Source organism: Cyprinus carpio, chromosome B20 (genome assembly GCF_018340385.1).
Source record: "Cyprinus carpio isolate SPL01 chromosome B20, ASM1834038v1, whole genome shotgun sequence".
NCBI lineage: Eukaryota > Metazoa > Chordata > Actinopteri > Cypriniformes > Cyprinidae > Cyprinus > Cyprinus carpio.
Genome location: NC_056616.1, coordinates 29,721,925 through 29,740,709, shown reverse-complemented (window position 1 = coordinate 29,740,709; position 18,785 = coordinate 29,721,925). Strand labels below are relative to the sequence as shown.

Genomic DNA, 18,785 nt, shown 5'->3' with positions numbered 1-18,785 from the left:
AGCTTGGAATATGGAAAAGCTTAAATTTGACGGATGGAAATATTGCCATTACATTGATTTTGTGAGAAGAAAAGATGATCTGAACACCAATGTGTTAGTTGTGGCATTATGGAAGTTGTGGCATTATACTTTACTCTGGCTTGCCTGCCCGCATCCCTCTGATCCGGATATAAATTGTATTACTATATTTAAAAATCTTTTTAGAAAATGAAACATTTTCTTACAAACTTATACTATTTCATTTGATTAAATACATTGTGAATATAATAATAAAAACAATACACATGACAATTAATGAGGTTAATACAACACTTAAAAGTCACTATCAATCAGTGTTTGTAATAACTTCTGACTGTGCTCCAATGTGGATTTTGGTCAAATGAAGAGGCAGACATATATTGTTAGTAACATTTCAGAATTGTATTTATTTCTTTTATTTTTTTGAGGGGGTATTAAACAATTAGGCCTACAACTTCCGTGGGGCATGAAGGAAAAGTAATAGTGTAACATATTACTGTTGCCAGAAAGTAGTAGCCTAAGTAAAGTAATAATATTACTTTTGAAAGGAGAAATTAATTAGTAAGTAGCCTAATGAATTAAATTTTTCCAACCCTGGTAAGTAATGCAGGCCTACTTTTAAGGGAGAGTATTTACAGTAGTAACCTAGAGTGATCTAATAATTACACTTTTAAAGATAATTAATTACCGTACTTTTTTAGAGTAAAGTGGCCAACATTTAGGCTTTTTTTTTTTTTTTTACACGTTTTTGGTATCAAGCAACAAGCTTTGCCAGTAGGGTACTGTCATTATTTTTCCTCTAAATCACATATTTAAATATTACAAATAGCCTGTGTAATAATAATAATAATAATAATAATAATAATAATAATAATAATAATTATAATAAAAACTTAAGTGTTTTATTTGAAAATATTTTATATGATTGAAATAGCTAACCTTGACGAAAAGTTTGTCTACTTTGCTTGACCTCGGTTAAAATCTACACTCTACGTCTCTACCTCTCCAACAAGCCACTGCACCTCTTTTTTATTTCCCTATTATTCCTTATTGTGAAAGATTTGAACTTTGGTACGACGAAATAGCAATGAATGAACGAATCCACGAATCCTCGCAAACACCACGCAAGTTTTAGCAGTGAAGTGAAGTGAACTAACGTTAAGCCCGCCTCTGAAAGAGGGTGTGCCAGGGCAAACAAGTTTCGTTGCTGTCCAAATGGCCAATCATCATTACATAGTTAATCGACAGCATTACCAAGTAATAGACAGACCACTTGGATAAAGACTGACGCTAGACAAGGGACACACACGCCGGTTTCACAGTGATGTGTCATGCTGTGTTTGTTATGTCGATATGTGTTGCTGTCATATAAATAATGTGACGAAGTTGTCATAAAGTTGAACAACTATTTAGAGGGACACGCATTCTGGTTTACACTAGCAATCCTGGATGGACTATTGACGACAGTCTAAACCTGTAACTCGAACTTTACGAGACGTAAAGGAGAGAGACTCGGAACTGATCAGAACGCATTTATTCAACACATTGATTCTGTCAGGTAAGTTTCATTCATGAAATCTTCTGTATCTTTTGACTTTAACCACACAGCTATTCTTCTTGTGTTAAGTTTAAAATAGGCTACTTAAACTAAATTGCTGGTCGATTTCTTAATTAATATTCTCTGCAATTGGACTGACATAGCAATCTCTCTCCAGAGATGCAGACGTTCGTGAAAGGAAAGAGAGTTGGATACTGGCTCAGCGAAAAGAAGATTAAAAAACTCAGTTTCCAGACCTTCGTGGATATGTGCAGGTGCGTAAAAGCGCATCTCAGCGCTAGACAAGAGCCGATCCTATACTTTTGCTATAGCAAGTTATTTAATATTTGTTACTAGTACCTTTTAGTATTTTTTTTTTTACTTGTCATATTTAAATGTCAATAAGAATAGTTAATAGTTGTTAAAAGTGTTATTTTAATATTAGGATTGTATTTTATGTTTGGGATATAGCTTATATAGTATATTTTCTATTGTAATTGTCATCTTCTTCACATACAGACAAAAAGTACTTATAAAAATGGAATCATTGTTATTTGACACAATTGGAGTGTTGCATTGTAATAGTTATGACTAGTAGCAAAGAAAAAGGTACTAGTGTCTGTGTAATAAACAGTTACTAGTGGCAATGAAAAAGAGTCACTGTTTGGATTGCCAAATACTAATTAAAAAAAATGCTATTAATGTAAAATATATACTAGTTCATTTTAAGGAATTAATGTTAAAACTACTTGCCATTTAATATTAGGAAAACAGTATATTTATTTTTGAGGGGTGCTGATGTGTCAAAGCATGAATGTGTAATTCAGATGAGTTGTAGAGATTTAAAACAAGTGGGGCTTATAGGATAAAGGAAACATGATTCATCACAACTAGTCATGTCGTCTTGTTGTCCTCTCGTCGACACAGTTTCACTTACTTTATTGTATCCAGTAAATGTAAAAAAATATATATATTTCTTCACTATTTCTCACCGTCATCTCTGCAGTTTGTGTTCTCCATACAGTCTTGTCTAAAAAATGTGAAACTAACTCTCTTCCTGTGCCCACCACCCACATAAACCACTACTCTTATGCAATACACTCTTGCATCCATCATATGAAGCTTCAGTCATGAAACCATGGATATCTTTCATCAGCATAGTCAGTCTTCCTGTCAATTATCTAAGCTTTTGCTATTCGAGGGAGTCCTTTCTGAACTGTCCAAGATTTCTTATAAAACTATGTAACTTGTAACACTGTCCTGGGATTCTCATAATTAGATGGCCATAAAATAATCTGCAGAATTTTTCACCATAAAAAAGACAAAGGCCTGGACAAAGTTCACCGGTTACCTGGATAAGCACCAGGCAGGCAGGCAGTCTTCGATTTCACAAAATTAGGAGTAACATTGCTGGCATATCTCTTCAGACTCCATGCATTCCTAAGAGTTTGCAGGAAGACTGTGCCTGTTACTTAACTGATTCAAAGCCAAATTGTGTTACTTACGTTATTTAAGTTTACATTGTATTGTAATCAATATGGCTATAAAGCTATAAATGTTGTGTTTGCACAGGGAGGCACTGAACATGCCTTAGATATGTATCTATGCGGATGACGTAAAGTGCGTGGGCTACATGACATTTCTGAGTTAATGTAACGTGTCTTCTGTCTTCTGGCTTCTGTCACAAGTATGTTCCAGTCTAAAGATAACCGGTTTTCAAAGGGATTTTACCTAAGCTTGTTCAAAAAGCTCAGTGATTTGTTATTCTGCTGTCGGGCATATTTGTCTTGGGACATTTGATGAAAGGCTAAGATATTTTAACCTAGTTCTGAGGTGCAGCACTGCTGATAAACTGCCAAACAGTGCTACATTCATTAAATCACAACAGGATCGTCAGCTGTTTAAAAAGATGTGAGCTTGTTGTTTTTTTTCAAGGACTTTTAAAGACTTAAAGTTGCCCAAATACAGACATTCTCATAGCACAAGAACTTATCAGACACACTGTTCATTATATGAACTGCGTTATCATTTAAAGAGTGTTTTGTTTTGCTTTATCAATCGCATAAATGTGACCCTGCCTGTGAAAACCCAGCTAAAGTCCTTTTTTTTTGAGATTTACATATTATGTTTTCTACATGAAATCATCCTTCAGAAAGATGTAGAACATTCTGTGAAAATATAACCTTTATATCTTTAATATTGACTGGGTAAGGCCATGTCAAGGATTGAAATCATAGTGAAATTAATGGTTGAAATCAAACTTTGATGCTTGTTGTCTCATAATTAGATTTTGAGACTTAAGGACTTCACAGACAGGGTCACAAATGTGTTGTTTGAAAATGGGGAGGGATGATACTTGATTTTAAGCACATGTGTTTGTTGCTTTTTTGTGCCTGTGTTTGCGAGAGGGAATTAGGAGAATTCTGTCCTATTTATGTGAGAGACAGCAGTCTAAAGATAAACAGGGATTGCTGTAGGTGACAAAGCCCCCTTTTTATCACCAGTTCTATTTGAATTTCTGTCTTCCTAATAATTTGTCTCATTGTAAAGTTCTCATTATTTCAAGTTCAAGTCAATGTTGATCATTATTTGAGTCAACAGTACTTTAGTTGCATGTCACATGGAATCAATATAAAATATTCATAGTTTGTTTTTCCACTTTTTTGTTTTCCAGGAAACAAGGCATAGAGATGATCCAGGTAAGATACCCTTATGGCGTTTTTCTTTCTTTTTTATGGCTTTTCCATGACACAAAACCTGTTCATTAATGTGAGGCTGCTTCCACAATATCATCGCAATATACTTGTCAGCATCTGCTCGAAACATTACAAACATGCCTTTCATTAAATGAAAATGCAGCTAGTATGCCTGGGGACACTTAAATTCAAAATATCACCATCAGAGTATTACATACTATTAATGCATTACTACACAGTTAATCACTTTTGCATGCAGTTGGAATTGTGCATTTTGAGGTTTGTATTGCATGATAATAAATGCATTGTTTAATTGGCTGGTGTTGCTTACTGTTATGCCATATTAATAATGTTCATACTGTTATTGCATGAACATTCTTGTGGCTTTTTTTTCTTTTCCATTGAATCAATGCCAGTAAAAACAGTTTATATACTTTTTTTGCTTCAAAACTGTTTTCAGCCAGGCCTAATATAGCCTAACATAACAAAACATAAGTTTGCTTCTACAATATTGCATGGAAATTGCACTGATTAGCCTTCTTCATATCAAGCTGATATGAGCTGCATTTATAGTCTAAGCTGAGGCATTGTCTTATCAAGTAACTCTACAAGGTTGTGCTGAGGACATTAGTGCAATGGGACAGCATGGTAAACATAGGTGTTTAAGTCTTCCATTTGTCCCTGCTTAATCTAGCATCCTTGGCTTCACTCAAGTAAACCCAACCTGTCCTCACTGATAATGATGGCACTGGAAATAGATTCACCTACAATGTGTGCATTTTGTGCTAGTAAGGAACACCTGGCTTTGTCAGGGCCAAGAGTTGTATTTTTGTCTTCTACAGATGTCTTATTTCTACAAAAACAGTTGATGCCCCATTTTAGAGTTGATGAACAGAGCATGGACTGTTCTTGCATTACTTTTTTTCAAGTTAGGCCATCACCATCATGCTATGTTTGCTCAAGGATGGCGAGTTATTGAATGATTCTGTTGCACTTGTGGCACCTTCCCTTTGTTTCACCTTGGCACTGATAAATCGTTGATCACATGACTCACAAAGATTAGAATGTACTGTGAGATGTTTAAGACATTTTTATTATTATTTTGTGTGGGGGTGTTTTTTTTCTATTTTAAAAAAATCTATTTAAACCTTCAGGATTTTGAAATATAGAAAAAAGACATAATTTTGAACAAATATTGAAAATATGTTAATTTTTAATTTAATATATATATATTTTTTGATAAAATAATATTTTTTAAAACAATATAATATATATATTTTTTTATTAACTTTGAAAATAGAAAAAAATCACTAGTGGTATGAGTGACTTGGAGAAATCCTTTATTTTGGGGAAAATTACTTTTTGTTGCAATGTTATCAGTGGACATATGAAGACAGTATTTGCGCATTCCAGCAGGACATGCCCTTGTCAAGCATGTTAATATTGTGTTAAGTTAAAGAGGAATTGAGGTGGCCCTGAGATACATAAAGGGCTGCCTATAACAAACCAAGCAGCTTGCAGTGGAAATGAGGTGTGGATTTGCTTGTAGCCTTGGGACTCAAAGCATATCTTTAGTTAAAAAATAAATAAATCAATAAATGTATATGCTTATGGACAAACATTGTTCTTCAATGTTTTACCGTGGAAAGTACATGAGTGATGGCGGAACAGAGTCACCTTGTTTTGTTTTGGGACATGCATGTGAAGGCTGGTAGACTAAACCAAGGTCCTTGTTCCCTCATTCTGGGCGTTTATTGTGAGTCAGACATTTATCAGTGAAGCTGTCTGGATGAGTGAAACACTGAGGGCTTTTTTCCACTCCCAAGATGTACACCTCTTTGATATCCACAGCATGTAGGGCGTGGAAACTGAAGAGAGTAAAGGATGGACTTTGATCTGTTTACACCTCTACCCAGCTGCACCCAGTCATAGATTTTATATGGTCTCTAAAGTACTTAACTATCTAGCAGTCAGTCCATGGGCTGATCACTTTAGACAGGGGGAGTGTCATTCATTTGTTTTAGATAATGAGACTATTTAATCATTAAGTTACTAGAAGCAATCAAGGGGAAAAGGCTTAATCTAATCACTTTTTTTTTTTTTAATGAAGTCTTTGAATATTTACCTGAGTGTATTTTCTGTGGGTACATACTGTTAAAAAGTTTTTGTTGGTCATCATACTCTGCCTTCCCTTCTCAGCCTGTCCTACTTTAATTATTAAATTATTTTATTAGTTCATAGTACATTTACATATAATTTAAAAACTGCAATTTCAGCATGTCACCACCATAGAGATAAGATATTTACACTTTCTCAAGTACTTACCAATGCTCATTTCAAAAGTATAATAACCCAAGGGTCATGGGAGTGAACACGTATCCGTATAAGCTTTTGGTTTAATTTATCCTTATAAATTTTCATTTTTTTATCAAATGTTTGAGGTCGTTAAGTTGTTTTAACAATTGTGAATCAAAGTCTTTTTTGAAGTCCATTAAGCTCATTTTATCAAAATTACAGTAAAAACACTAATATTGTAAAAATTTTATGTTTTCTATTTTAAAATATTTTTAAAATGTAATTTAAAGAAGGACTAGAAGGACATTTGTTTGCCATTACTTCCTTGGTTTGCATTTAACTTTGTGTAATGATGTCATGTCCCTCACTGTTCAGTCTTTTTAGCAGCAAGTTAGAGATTAAGTTCTTTTTTTCAGGAAAAAGTGCGCTAGATGGAAGAACAATAATCTAGCAAAGCAAATAAGGCCTTATTATATCCAGGAAGCAGTGAAGCTCTGATTGTTATTTAAAAAGCTACTTTAAATGACTAAAATGCTACAGCAACATTAATGTGATGTAAAGGATGGCTGTCTCATGCTTTTATCAGATGATGTGTGTATCAGCTGAATATCCTCTACAAAAAGGAAGTGGAGGGCTCTTTTCTCTAAAGTGTCATGAGGTGGAATCTGTGTGTCATCTTCATTCTTTATGTCTGTTTTCGCAAATTGTTTGTCACACATCTGTGCTGGCAATGAGAATATTTCCAAACATTGTAAGCTGAAACAGAGCCATTTAGGGAATAAGATAATAAGCCCCTTAGGATTACCTCTGGTAGGCCACGCTGTCCAAGTTCTTTATTTGGTGCTATTTTAAAAGAGAGAGTCTGGACTGGGTCTAAGCGTTTCAAATAAAAGTGCACTTAGGGATGCCCCTATCCCCTATTAACTGCCCAGGCCATGTTCAAATGCCTCTGATGTTTGCCAAGAACCTTTGTGGTCTGATCCAAAAGAAATATGCTCTCATCCCCAAAGGTTAAACCCAAAGGGACCACATGTTCTGTGTACCTCAAGCAGACATTTTGGCAGGACAGAACACATTGTGCTGTCATACACAAAATAGTCGACTGCTTCTTTTCTATTACCACTATATATATGGAAAAATACTGTAATTATGCAGGGGTTTTTTTTTATCTCTATTTGCTCCAGATCTGAGCTTTAGGACATACAAAATAGTTTGTTTTCAGAGTTGAGCAGTACAAGGTCTGAGTGAATGCACAGATCACACCTATCAATTAACATCCTGTCATAAACATCTGTTCTTCAAATATCCCCCTTGAGCAAACAGAACTTGTGGCAAAACTGGAATTTCAAAATGTAGGCATGCTGTTTATTTTTTGTCATTATAATAGATCATGTCTGACAAATAATACACACAGGTGCATTTTTGAGAAAAAGACATCCTCTGCCTATTCATATATTGACATTAGAATTCTCCCCGAGGGGTATTGTTAAAAAATGTCTCATGGATGTTTACTGAGCTCTTTACCTTGTTCTCCCGGTCTAGCTGGATCTGAGCCAGCCAATTGAGAAGCAGGGTCCATTTGATGTCATCATCCACAAGCTGACTGACCACATTGTTGATGCTGACCAAAATGTCACAGAGTCTCTGCTACTTGTTCAGAGTGTTCAGGTAAATAGATAAATCAGCTCAAGTGGCCCTACATTTATCAGCTCTTTTCTCCTTGTATTTTAATTAAAAAAAAAAGAATAGTATATATTTTTAATATTTTGTTAAATTAACATATTAATAATAATATTTTAATAATAATAAAAATAATATATTATTAGAAAGATTTTTTTAAATAATATTGTAGCATTTTATATATGTACCATTTTATTATATATAATTGTTTTATATCTTTTTTTTAACTGCTGACGTTGTTCTTTCATTTTGATCTTTCATTTCAATTCATCATGAATTGTATGTTTTGAACTTTTTCTAGGACTACATAGGTGCTCATCCTGAAACGGTGATTCTTGACCCTCTTCCAGCCATTCGTACCCTGCTGGACCGCTGCAAGTCATACAAGCTAATCCATAAACTTGAAGAATCCATGCAAGGTCTGTCTACAGAACTAATATACAGTTATACATGTGTGTGATTTAATCACACAAAATACAGCTGTGTTAAATACAGTTATTGATAATGGGAAACCCAGCTATATATTTCAGATAAGCTCACCCCTAAATGGCACGCAACCAATGTGGTTGGTTGCTTTTTGTGTCAGACATGCTAAGCTGTAATGTAGATCAGACCATTTACAGCATTTCCACTAATTCTAAATGTTGCAGATGGTTCTGTAAACCAGGCCTTTAGAACCTCCTTTGTTCTTCAGGGGTGAACTAACACGAGGAGGGCAGGTTTTGCCTTTCCAAAGGGGAAGTGTGAGGCTTATGGAGGGCTTATGTCCTAAAGCTGCTGAGTCGTTCATTCTTTGTTCTGCTTGCACACTGCATTCACTGGCCACAGAAATAACAGGAGGCCCGTAGGATCACTACAAGCCAACAGAATCACCAACTGTGTGAATGGCGTAGTGCCTAAGGAATTCCATCTAAATCTGCACTCTTATTCAAAATATTCGCCCTAAACATTTCCACACATAAGTATCTACACATACACTATCCTTCAAAAGTTTGAGGTTGGTAAGAGTTTTTAATGTTTTTGAAAGTCTTTTATGCTTAAAATACAGCAAGAACAATACTGTGAAATATAATTACAATTTAAAATAACCGTTTTCTATTTTATTAATTTTAAAATCGAATTTATTTCTAAAAAAGCTACATTTTGGTGAAACTGCGCTACATTGCTTCCTTGCTGAATAAAGGGTTAGTTCACACAAAAATAAAATTAATTACTCACCCTCATATCGTTCCAAAACCGTAAGACCTTCGTTCATCTTTGTAACACAAATTGAGATATTTTTGTTGAAATCTGAGAGCTTTCTGACCCTGCATAGACAGTAATACAACTGACATGTTCAAGGCCCAGAAAGGTAGTAAGGACATTGTTAAAATAGTCTATGTGACATCAGTGGTTAAACTTTGATTTTATGAAGCTATTAGAACACTTTTTGTGCAAAGAAAATAAAAACAATGACTTTATTCAACAATTTCTTCCCGTCCGTGTCAGTCTTTGATGTACATTCAGGAGAGTAGCACGATGAATGCCGACATCACATGCATGCATCATGCTACTCTCCTGTATGTGCATCTAAGACTGAAACTGTTGAATAAAGTCATTGTTTTTGTTTTCTCTGTGCACAAGATGTAATTTTATAGCTTCATAACATTACAGTTGAACCACTGATTTCACATAGACTATTTTAACAATGTCTACTACCTTTCTAAGCCTTGAAAGTGTCAGTTGCATTGCTGTCTATGCAGGGTCAAAAAGCTCTCGGATTTCATCAAAAATATCTTAATTTGTGTTACAAAGATAAACGAAGGTCTTATGGGTTTGGAACAACATGAGGGTGAGTAATTGATGACAGAATTTTTGCTGTACATTTTTGGGTGAAGTATCCCTTTAAAGTCTGGGACTGTTTCAATTTGCATTATTTTATAATTTAGTACAAACTACCATTTTATTACCATTTTTATGTCAGGATACAAGCTTGAGTAAAGCAGTTACTTAAATAAAAAATAATTTGAATTATATAATATCTTATTTGGTTTGTCCCTGTTTTGCTTTAATGACAGACACATTCAAGCTGTATAAACTCCACAAGTTTGAGTACAGCCTGATGAGGTTTTTGAGAATTATCCAAAGAGCATCTTGTGTGGTCAGTGTGACAGTGTGGCTTTTTGCCCCTCTTTGGTATATGAAGGCCATATTATAAAGGATCTTTAAATGCAAAAATTAGCATGCTTTCCAAATTGTTCACAGAGAAACCAATGTTGTCCAATCAAAATCATATCAGAACGTCAATGTTCTCCAGAGGGACGTGTGGGTACAGGAGTGGCAGCTGAGGGTTAGTGTGAAGTTAACCATGTGCCTTGGTGCTTCCCCAGTCTCTAAGAAAGAGACGACTCTGTTTAGGATACAAAGGGAGTGACTGTTTTCTTGGGTCTGCTCACCAAGGCAACTGCCTCTATGGCTATTAGCTTATGAAAAAACACTGCAATGGATTCTGGGAAAGAAAGATAACACAGCTCATATACCCTCTGTATTACACAAGATCCTTTTTAAAATAACTCACTTGCCCAATGCATGCATGTTTGGCTCTATCAGCAAGTGCCATCAATGACTGATTTTGTTAAATGAGACACATTTTTCCATGAGCTAATCGACCAATTATATCAAGTCCATGTGAACTGATGACAACAAGCTGTCATGGGCCAAGTGTTTGAATGTAAAGCAAGGACTGTATTATGTGACTTACATTTATGTTCTTACTCATGGGATTTGCAGTAAAGTTCAGGGCTATTTTTTGTTAATTTAATCTTGAGTCATTTGACTTGGTTGTGTAAACTGATTGCTCATCCTATGGTTTCATAATGAATCATAATCAACCCATATCCCACAAAATGCACACTTTAGTTTATTTCATACATCACTGTTACACATCACATTGCGGTATTCAGCATTTGTAGCTGCTTTAAAGGTTACTGCTTGTTTGATCAAATGGATTCATGTTCCTTGTCTAATGTAAAATGCGATGCTTTAATACGCTGAGCTGTGTTGAGCTGTCTAACATAGAAAAAGATTGTTTTTGAGCGGCTATAAATAGCCTGCACTTTCAATCTTGGAATAGAAGCTGTTTATAAGATTTAATTGATGTTTTCAGATCAAAAGCAAGCTGAAAAATCACAGATACCTCAGCGGTTTAGTTTTAAATGTTTCCATGGATCCAGTAGTAATATTATTCTGTATAAAGTGTGGTCATCACTTAAAATGTGTGCAGGCTACACATCATTAAGACCCCCATCCAAACTTGGTGTCTATGAAGAGTTATGCTCAGGGTGTGCTGGTTCATCTTGTCAAGATGTTGCTGTCTGGTTACATTTTCATTTGTGTGTGTAGCTAAAAGAAAGAAAGAAATGTTACTACGGAAATATTATTATTATTATTATTATTATTATTATTATGAAAAAGATTAAAGCTGGTTGCTAAACATCTAAACAAGATGAACAAGAAAACATTGACAACTGTTGACAAATATTTATTTTCCATTCAGTCAAATATCATCAAGCATTAATTCCTAAATATTTTAGAAAATGTTAAATATTTAGACTTTTTTAGAGAATCACAAGTCTCAGAATCAGAATCTAGTTTTTAGAAGATCGCTCCATGGGACATTTTATAACCAAAACCAACCTTGCTTTGTCAAATTATCTGATCTGAAGAGGTTTTTCAAATATTAAGCAGTGAAGTGTGTATTTTTTTAAACAAATAATAATAAAAAAATTTTTTTCAAGAATTTCAACCTTTTAATTTGTATTTTTTTCTTCATTATATAATATCAGTGCAGTTACATTATTAAACTACATTTTTAACCAGAAATCAAAAACATTCCCAACACAAAATAAGTATATTCAAGTCATTATATATATGAAATGTATATTGAAATAATATATTATTAAATAATTTCATAGATCTAGACAAAACCGTAGCATGTGCTCATGTGTGTTTTCTGTAGATGACAGAATCTGCTCACCTCCATTCATTGTCCTCAAGAGTGAATGTGGCACTGAGACTCTGGAGCAGCTTCAGAAACATGGAATCACGTTCCCCTTTAGTAAGTTTAAGACATTTAAAATAAGCAGTAATCTTCAGGACCATTTACATACATAGACTTAAAGACTTCAAAAAAGCTGCTTATTAAATATTTCCTTGTGTACTTGAGCGACACATTTTCACACTATTTTTGTTTGATTGCAGTCTGCAAAACCCAAGTAGCTCATGGCATCAACTCCCATGAGGTAAGAGTCTTTACTCTACTGTAACCTGCACTATTTTTCATATCTTACATAATAAGCAGTAGATAAGTACAGTAGAGTACAGTGCTATTCAGATCCATTACATAAGAGGTGCTGCATGATGTTAGTTAATCATTTTTAACACTGAGTGGTGTCTCATTAAAATAATTAATTCTGGGCTTTTTGTATCACAAATTTTCATGCAGGATTTCTATTCTCGTAAAGCTAGAGAACTGAGAGGTCTAATTATTATCATTATTAATAGTAGTACTAATAAAAAACACACATTATAATTTCGGTGATATTTCAACAACATTGTGGCCACTTCAGTGATTCATTTCAGTTGCCTTGAACGTGTGATACTAAAAAAAAGCTAAAAATAAAAAACACAAAAATCATAAAGTATTTTGACACATATGCCACTATAAAGAGAGAGTAAACCTGAATCTCTCACTGCTCTGAATCACACATAACCCTGCTGTCCTCGTGAATGATTAACAGGGGTGCAGCCTCTGTTGCTATGGTGACCATATCTTTGATTCTCAGTGACTAATGTACAGCAAAGTCTCTAATCACTCACATTCCTTCAGAATACTGCTTGAAGACACTAGTAACTCTGTTTTACAGTGTTGACAGTGAGGGGCGTACTAGATTAATGTGTCACTACTTACTGCTGAACAATTGTGTTTGTGCAAACAGGTTGATGGTCATGTGTTTTATGACTGTGAGCACATGGGTTTACTTAGCTAAAGGAAAAACAAGAAACATACATGGATTGAGGGGGTTTTGGTGTGGCAGTCTTAGTGTCGTGAGAGTACAGTACATACATTATATTTGACCTTTCTTGTTTGCTCCTTTACATTTCAAGATAACATCAGGAGCTGGTGTATTTTATCATGGTAATTTATAACCTACCTGCTCTGGAATGTATTAAGATGTTGATTTGGTTCCTGCTCAATAGATGGCCATCATCTTCAGTGAGGAAGATCTGAAGGACATCAAGCCTCCATGTGTCATCCAGAGCTTCATCAACCATAATGCAGTGCTCTATAAGGTGTTTGTTGTAGGAGAGGCCTACAATGTGGTTCAGCGGCCCTCCATTCGAAATTTCCCATCTGGACCCACAGGTCAGTTTAGTCACACAACATCCCTATAATGGATGGTGCAAAGTATTTAATGAATGTAATTTGTTTAGAAATATTTTGCTCTATAATTGAATCATAAATCAAACTCTTTATAGATAAGCAAATTATAAGCAAATCAAGCTTATTAAAATGATTTCTGAAGGATCATGTCACACAAAAGACTGGGGTAATCAAGTTTTGCCTTCAAAGGAATAAATAATTTTTTTAAATATATTATTTCACAAATATTACTCTTTTCATTGTATCAAATAAACACAGCCTTGGTGAGCGTAAGAGACTTTTGAACAAATTTTTGAATGATTGTGTATAGTTTTTTGATATATGTGACCCTAGATAACAAAACTCGTCATAAGGGTGATTTAAAATTTAAAAAATATAATCTGAAAGCAGAAGAAATAAGCTTTTCATTGATGCATGGTTTGTTAGGATAAAACAATATTTGGCCAAGATACAATCAAAAGGAAAATCTAGAATCTGAGGGTGAAAAAAAATCAAAATACCTTTAAAATTGCCTTTAAAGTTGTCCAAATGAAGGTCTTAGCAATGCTTAATCAAAACTTGTTCATAAATTTGCCGTAGGGAATTTACAAAGTATCTTCATGGATTATGAGCTTTACTTAATATCCTAATGATTTTTGGCATAAAAGAAAAGTCTTATTTTTGACCCATACAATGTATTGTTGGCTATTGCTACAAATATACCTGTGCTACTTAAGACTGCTTTTGTGGTCCAGGGTCACATATTACTTTGTATTAAATCAAGGTTTGAGCACATAGATATAAAGACAAATCTGTAAATTGCACTCTGTGTGTGTCACACTTGGGACACAAGTTCACCAGGCAGCATTAAAGCCCGTAAAAACACTTTATAGGGTGCCAGGTCCAGAAATTTAGACATCCGGTCTCTTTCAACTAGTTTTAACCATCCACACAAGCATATCCTAACAAACCCACTTAGTCTGGAACTTTTTATAAGGTTACCTTATGTTTGAAAGCTTTATCAGAAACAAAGTGAGATTGACATTAATGGCACTCGTGAGCAACTCTGTGTGATGGCGAGGGCACTCGGCCTGTCTAGACCATTCTGTCAGCATATGTTGCTGATGTTTAGACCCTTTCTTCTCTTACAGAGAAGTGGTTTATTTTGTCTTTGACATGGTATGTATTAAATAAGCAGCTCAAAGATTTTGGTCTCAGATGGCAATGTGGTTTGGGGAATTATGCACCGATGGCCAATCAAATATTCTTTTGCCAAGATTTTGTCATTTTTGTTGCATAAACTTTACAATGAGACAGTGAAGGCTATTGGGATTTTTTCTTTGCTGAATAAATGTTGCTGAAAGGGACAAAAACAATTGAAATATTTACTGTGTATACAACACTGTTCAACAGTTTTTTTTTAGCTGGGTTTAAACTTTAAATTTAAAAATAAAAAAATACAGGAAAAACACTGATACTGTGAAATCTTATTACAATTTAAAATAGCAGTTTTTTGTTTTAATATATTTTAACGTAATATATTTCTGGGATGGCAAAGGTAAATTGTCAGCAGCCATTATTCTAGTATTCAGTGTCACATGATCCATCAGAAAATCAATCTAATATGCTGATATGGTGCTCAAGAAACATTTCCTACTATTATCAATCTTGAAAACAGTTGTGCTGCTTAACATTTTGATAAATGTAATGTGTATTTGCTGAATAAAAGTATTAATTCCTTTAAAAAAACTTGCTATCCCCAACCTTTGGAAAAGTAGTGTAAATATTTCTTACACAACTGAAGTTGTGTTGTTTATCTTCTAGACAGGAGAGCAATATCCTTCAACAGTCATCATGTGTCCAAACCAGAGTCCTCTTCTGACCTGACCTGCGTAAGTCAACATGCCTCACATTTATAACTCAAGCAATGCTTTAACCCCTTCAAGTCAAGAAAAACTACACTTTTCTTCAACTGTAATATTCTGTAAACATTTTAAGTGGTTTAAAGACCTGGAAACAATCAGCAAAATCCATTCATTTTAGACATTTTTTATTTTGAATCTAAAAAAAAAAATCAAAACATCTAAATGAATGCTAATACATAACTAAATACATAGCTAATACATAACTAAAAAAGCATATTTGAAGTACTTTTGGAATTCACAATGAATAATAACCATACATGTTCAACCCTTTTCTGGTTTCCTCTAGAGGGACAACATGGAGGGCCAGTACGGGGAACCCAACAAAGATGTCATTCAGAAAATTTCCAGAAGGTTACGACAGGCCCTTGGCATTTCTCTGTTTGGGATCGACATCATCATCAACAACCAGACCGGCCAGCACGCCGTCATCGACATCAACGCTTTCCCAGGTACGTGCAGGTCCTCACAGTCCAACGACTGAATCCAGTCCAACAATGACTGGGTAATATATGTTATCTTTATGCACTGACCTCTATTCCCACTTTCAAAACCAGAACTGCAGTCATGCAAACAGACCACATGGTGTCAGTGCCGAATAATAAAGAGGCCTTTTAGTGCTTTGTAATGCTAAAATAGGTCATATTTCTTTAATAAGGAGTTTACCTCTATTTACACAACTTCATACAACTTTTGAATTACTATTTGCTTTTAAGATGTTGGAGAAAATCTTTGACGGTCAGTCACTTTGGGTTTTAACACACTATTCTTGCCATGCTTTGTATATATATATATATATATATATATATATATAGCTGTTTAGTAACTGATTCAGGTTTAAGAATTGTTTCAACATTACATCAGCTGCTGATGCATCAACACTTTATGTTTTATTTGAATTATCACTCCGTGTGTTATTTAACCGTGCAGCCTATCGCTATGTCTTTGGAAGGCTTTTAAAACATTAAAATGCACAAATTCACATTATTTCTTATTTATGTGTAATCCAATTACAGAAATTAATACTTTTATTTAGCAAGGATTGCTTTAAATTGATCAGAAGTGATGCTAAAGACATTTATAATGTTACATAATGTTTTTTTTTCAGATAAATGCTGTTCTTCTGAACTTTCTATTCATCAAAGAAACCTTAAAAAATTCTACTCAGCTGTTTTCAACATAATAATAAATGTTTTTTGAGCAGCAAATCGGAATATCAAAATGATTTCTGAAGGATCATGTGACGTAATGATGCTGAAAAAATCAGCTTTGAAATCACAGGAATAAATAACATTAAAATATATTCAAATAGAGAACAGTTATTTTACTGTTTTTGCTGTATTTTGGCTCAAATAAATGCAAGCTTGGTGAGCAGAAGAGACTTCTTTAAAAAACATTAAAAATCTTACTGTTCAAAAACTTTTGACTGGTAGTTTATATATTATTGTGGAAGGATAGAGAAAAGTACATTCGAAGCTCCTGATTTAAAGTCTCTAGTAGTATCTGCAGGCACAGCTGTGTTTGTCAGCTTACAGTATGTTCAAAAGCCACCTGGCCTTCTCTCCGCTTGTTGCCATGGTGATCTTGTGTATCTAGCAGGGAACGGCCCTTTCATATCTCTCAGTGGTATATCCAAAGAGTCCCATGATACCACAGGAGTAAGACAGCAGATGATATCTGCCTTTTATTAATCTGCCTCTTAGAGCGCTTACAATGCTTTCAGCACCGTCACAAGAAACCCATTAACTACCGTTATCTAAAACCCCCTTCATTTTTTACCCAGGTTACGAAGGAGTCCCAAAGTTTTTCGATGACCTGTTGAGTCACATCACCAGCGTCCTGCAAGGTCAGGTGTCTAATGGAGCAGCGAGTGGTCATCTGAGACTGAACGGGATAGCTCAGAGCCCATCTGTGGCCTGCGGGATGCACTGTGGCATGCTGGGAAATGAAAGCAGCTGGTTGATGGACAGCGAGGGGATAAAGAAGGGTCCCCATCAGGGACTGAGCTGCGGTGGTGCTTGCATGGCTCCAAACTTTCACCAGCATGGCAGGTCGAGTTTAGCAGCGGAGACATCCTCGCAGTGATGCCACGAGCCAACGCTGTAGAATATTTCCTAACTGTTCACAAACCCAATGAACCCTCACCAAAGGGTAGGTGTATAGAAGATTCCTTTGTGCCAAATGTGAATTGTGTAGGAAATGATTGAATGTGTCTTCTCATTTATTTAATTTCATGTTTGGAATGGTCAACCTGATCTTGGAGATGTATATGATTAGATTTTTTATGAATTTTGCACTGAACTTAATTTGCAGAAAAAGGGCTTTGTGGAGAAACTACACATTTTAATGATGTTAATATATTAATGAAATACTTGAAAGGACAATTGGTGTCATAATTTAAAGAAGTGTCCAGCTGGCACTAAGGCTTCTCTTTTTGCATGTATCATAAATTCTGGCCAAATAAGAGAGATTTAGTGCTGTCTGAAGCAAGCTGCTGGTAATTAATCAATTAAAACAAGGCAACAGCAGCTCTGCTTGCTTTTTTAAAAAAGACTGAAGAGTAAGATTTATTTAAGGCTGAATCATTTCATATCTGAAGGGCACGTAAAAACCTCCCATACTGGCAGGTGCTATTAGATTGTATAGGGGTTATGCATTGATTGCAAATAGAAAATTAACCCAAAAAATGTAATTCAGTCATCATGATTTTCTTTCTTCGTTAGAACACAAACAAAGATATTTTGAAAAATGTTCCAACTGATTTTGTTGACACAATGAAAGTCACTGGGGTTAAAACAACACTAAACCTTTCACTTAGCACTTTCATTGTATTGACAAAAAAAAAAAAAAAACAAAAAAAAAAAAAAAAACCTTTTTTTCCTTCACAGACAAACTAAATTCATACAGGTTTGGAATGACATGAGGGAGAGTAAATGATGACAGAATTTGCATTTTTGGGTTAACTTTCCCAGAAATATGATTGACAAATGTATTAAATTTGCTATTTTTACAATGTATAAATTTGTTAGTCTGTTTTATCCCCATCACGTTATACTTGTACATGATGTATAGTTTGTAAATATGGTAATTTTTTTCTTTTGAGACTCTAAAATAACAAAAGAATGAAAAGGACAATAAAATCAAACTTTATCACTGAGAATTCATTGACTGATTGTTTGTCTGCTGTATTGAGATCAGTTTTGGGTCACTTTGAGGTATAGTTCAGACTCACACTT

The 18,785-nt window shown here is 34.6% G+C and overlaps 1 protein-coding gene across 1 annotated transcript; it reads left to right on the top strand.

The window, feature by feature from the left end:
- The first annotated feature begins 1,247 nt into the window (after window positions 1-1,247).
- On the top strand, window positions 1,248-18,709 carry itpk1a (inositol-tetrakisphosphate 1-kinase a). Its single transcript, XM_019121972.2, has 11 exons — window positions 1,248-1,576; window positions 1,734-1,830; window positions 4,230-4,254; window positions 8,089-8,214; window positions 8,528-8,645; window positions 12,224-12,322; window positions 12,466-12,506; window positions 13,465-13,630; window positions 15,452-15,519; window positions 15,839-16,001; window positions 17,333-18,709. The coding sequence occupies exons 2-11, from the start codon at window positions 1,736-1,738 to the stop codon at window positions 17,632-17,634; spliced, it is 1,203 nt and encodes a 400-aa protein (XP_018977517.2). The 5' UTR covers window positions 1,248-1,576; window positions 1,734-1,735; the 3' UTR covers window positions 17,635-18,709.
- Window positions 18,710-18,785: the final 76 nt, after the last annotated feature.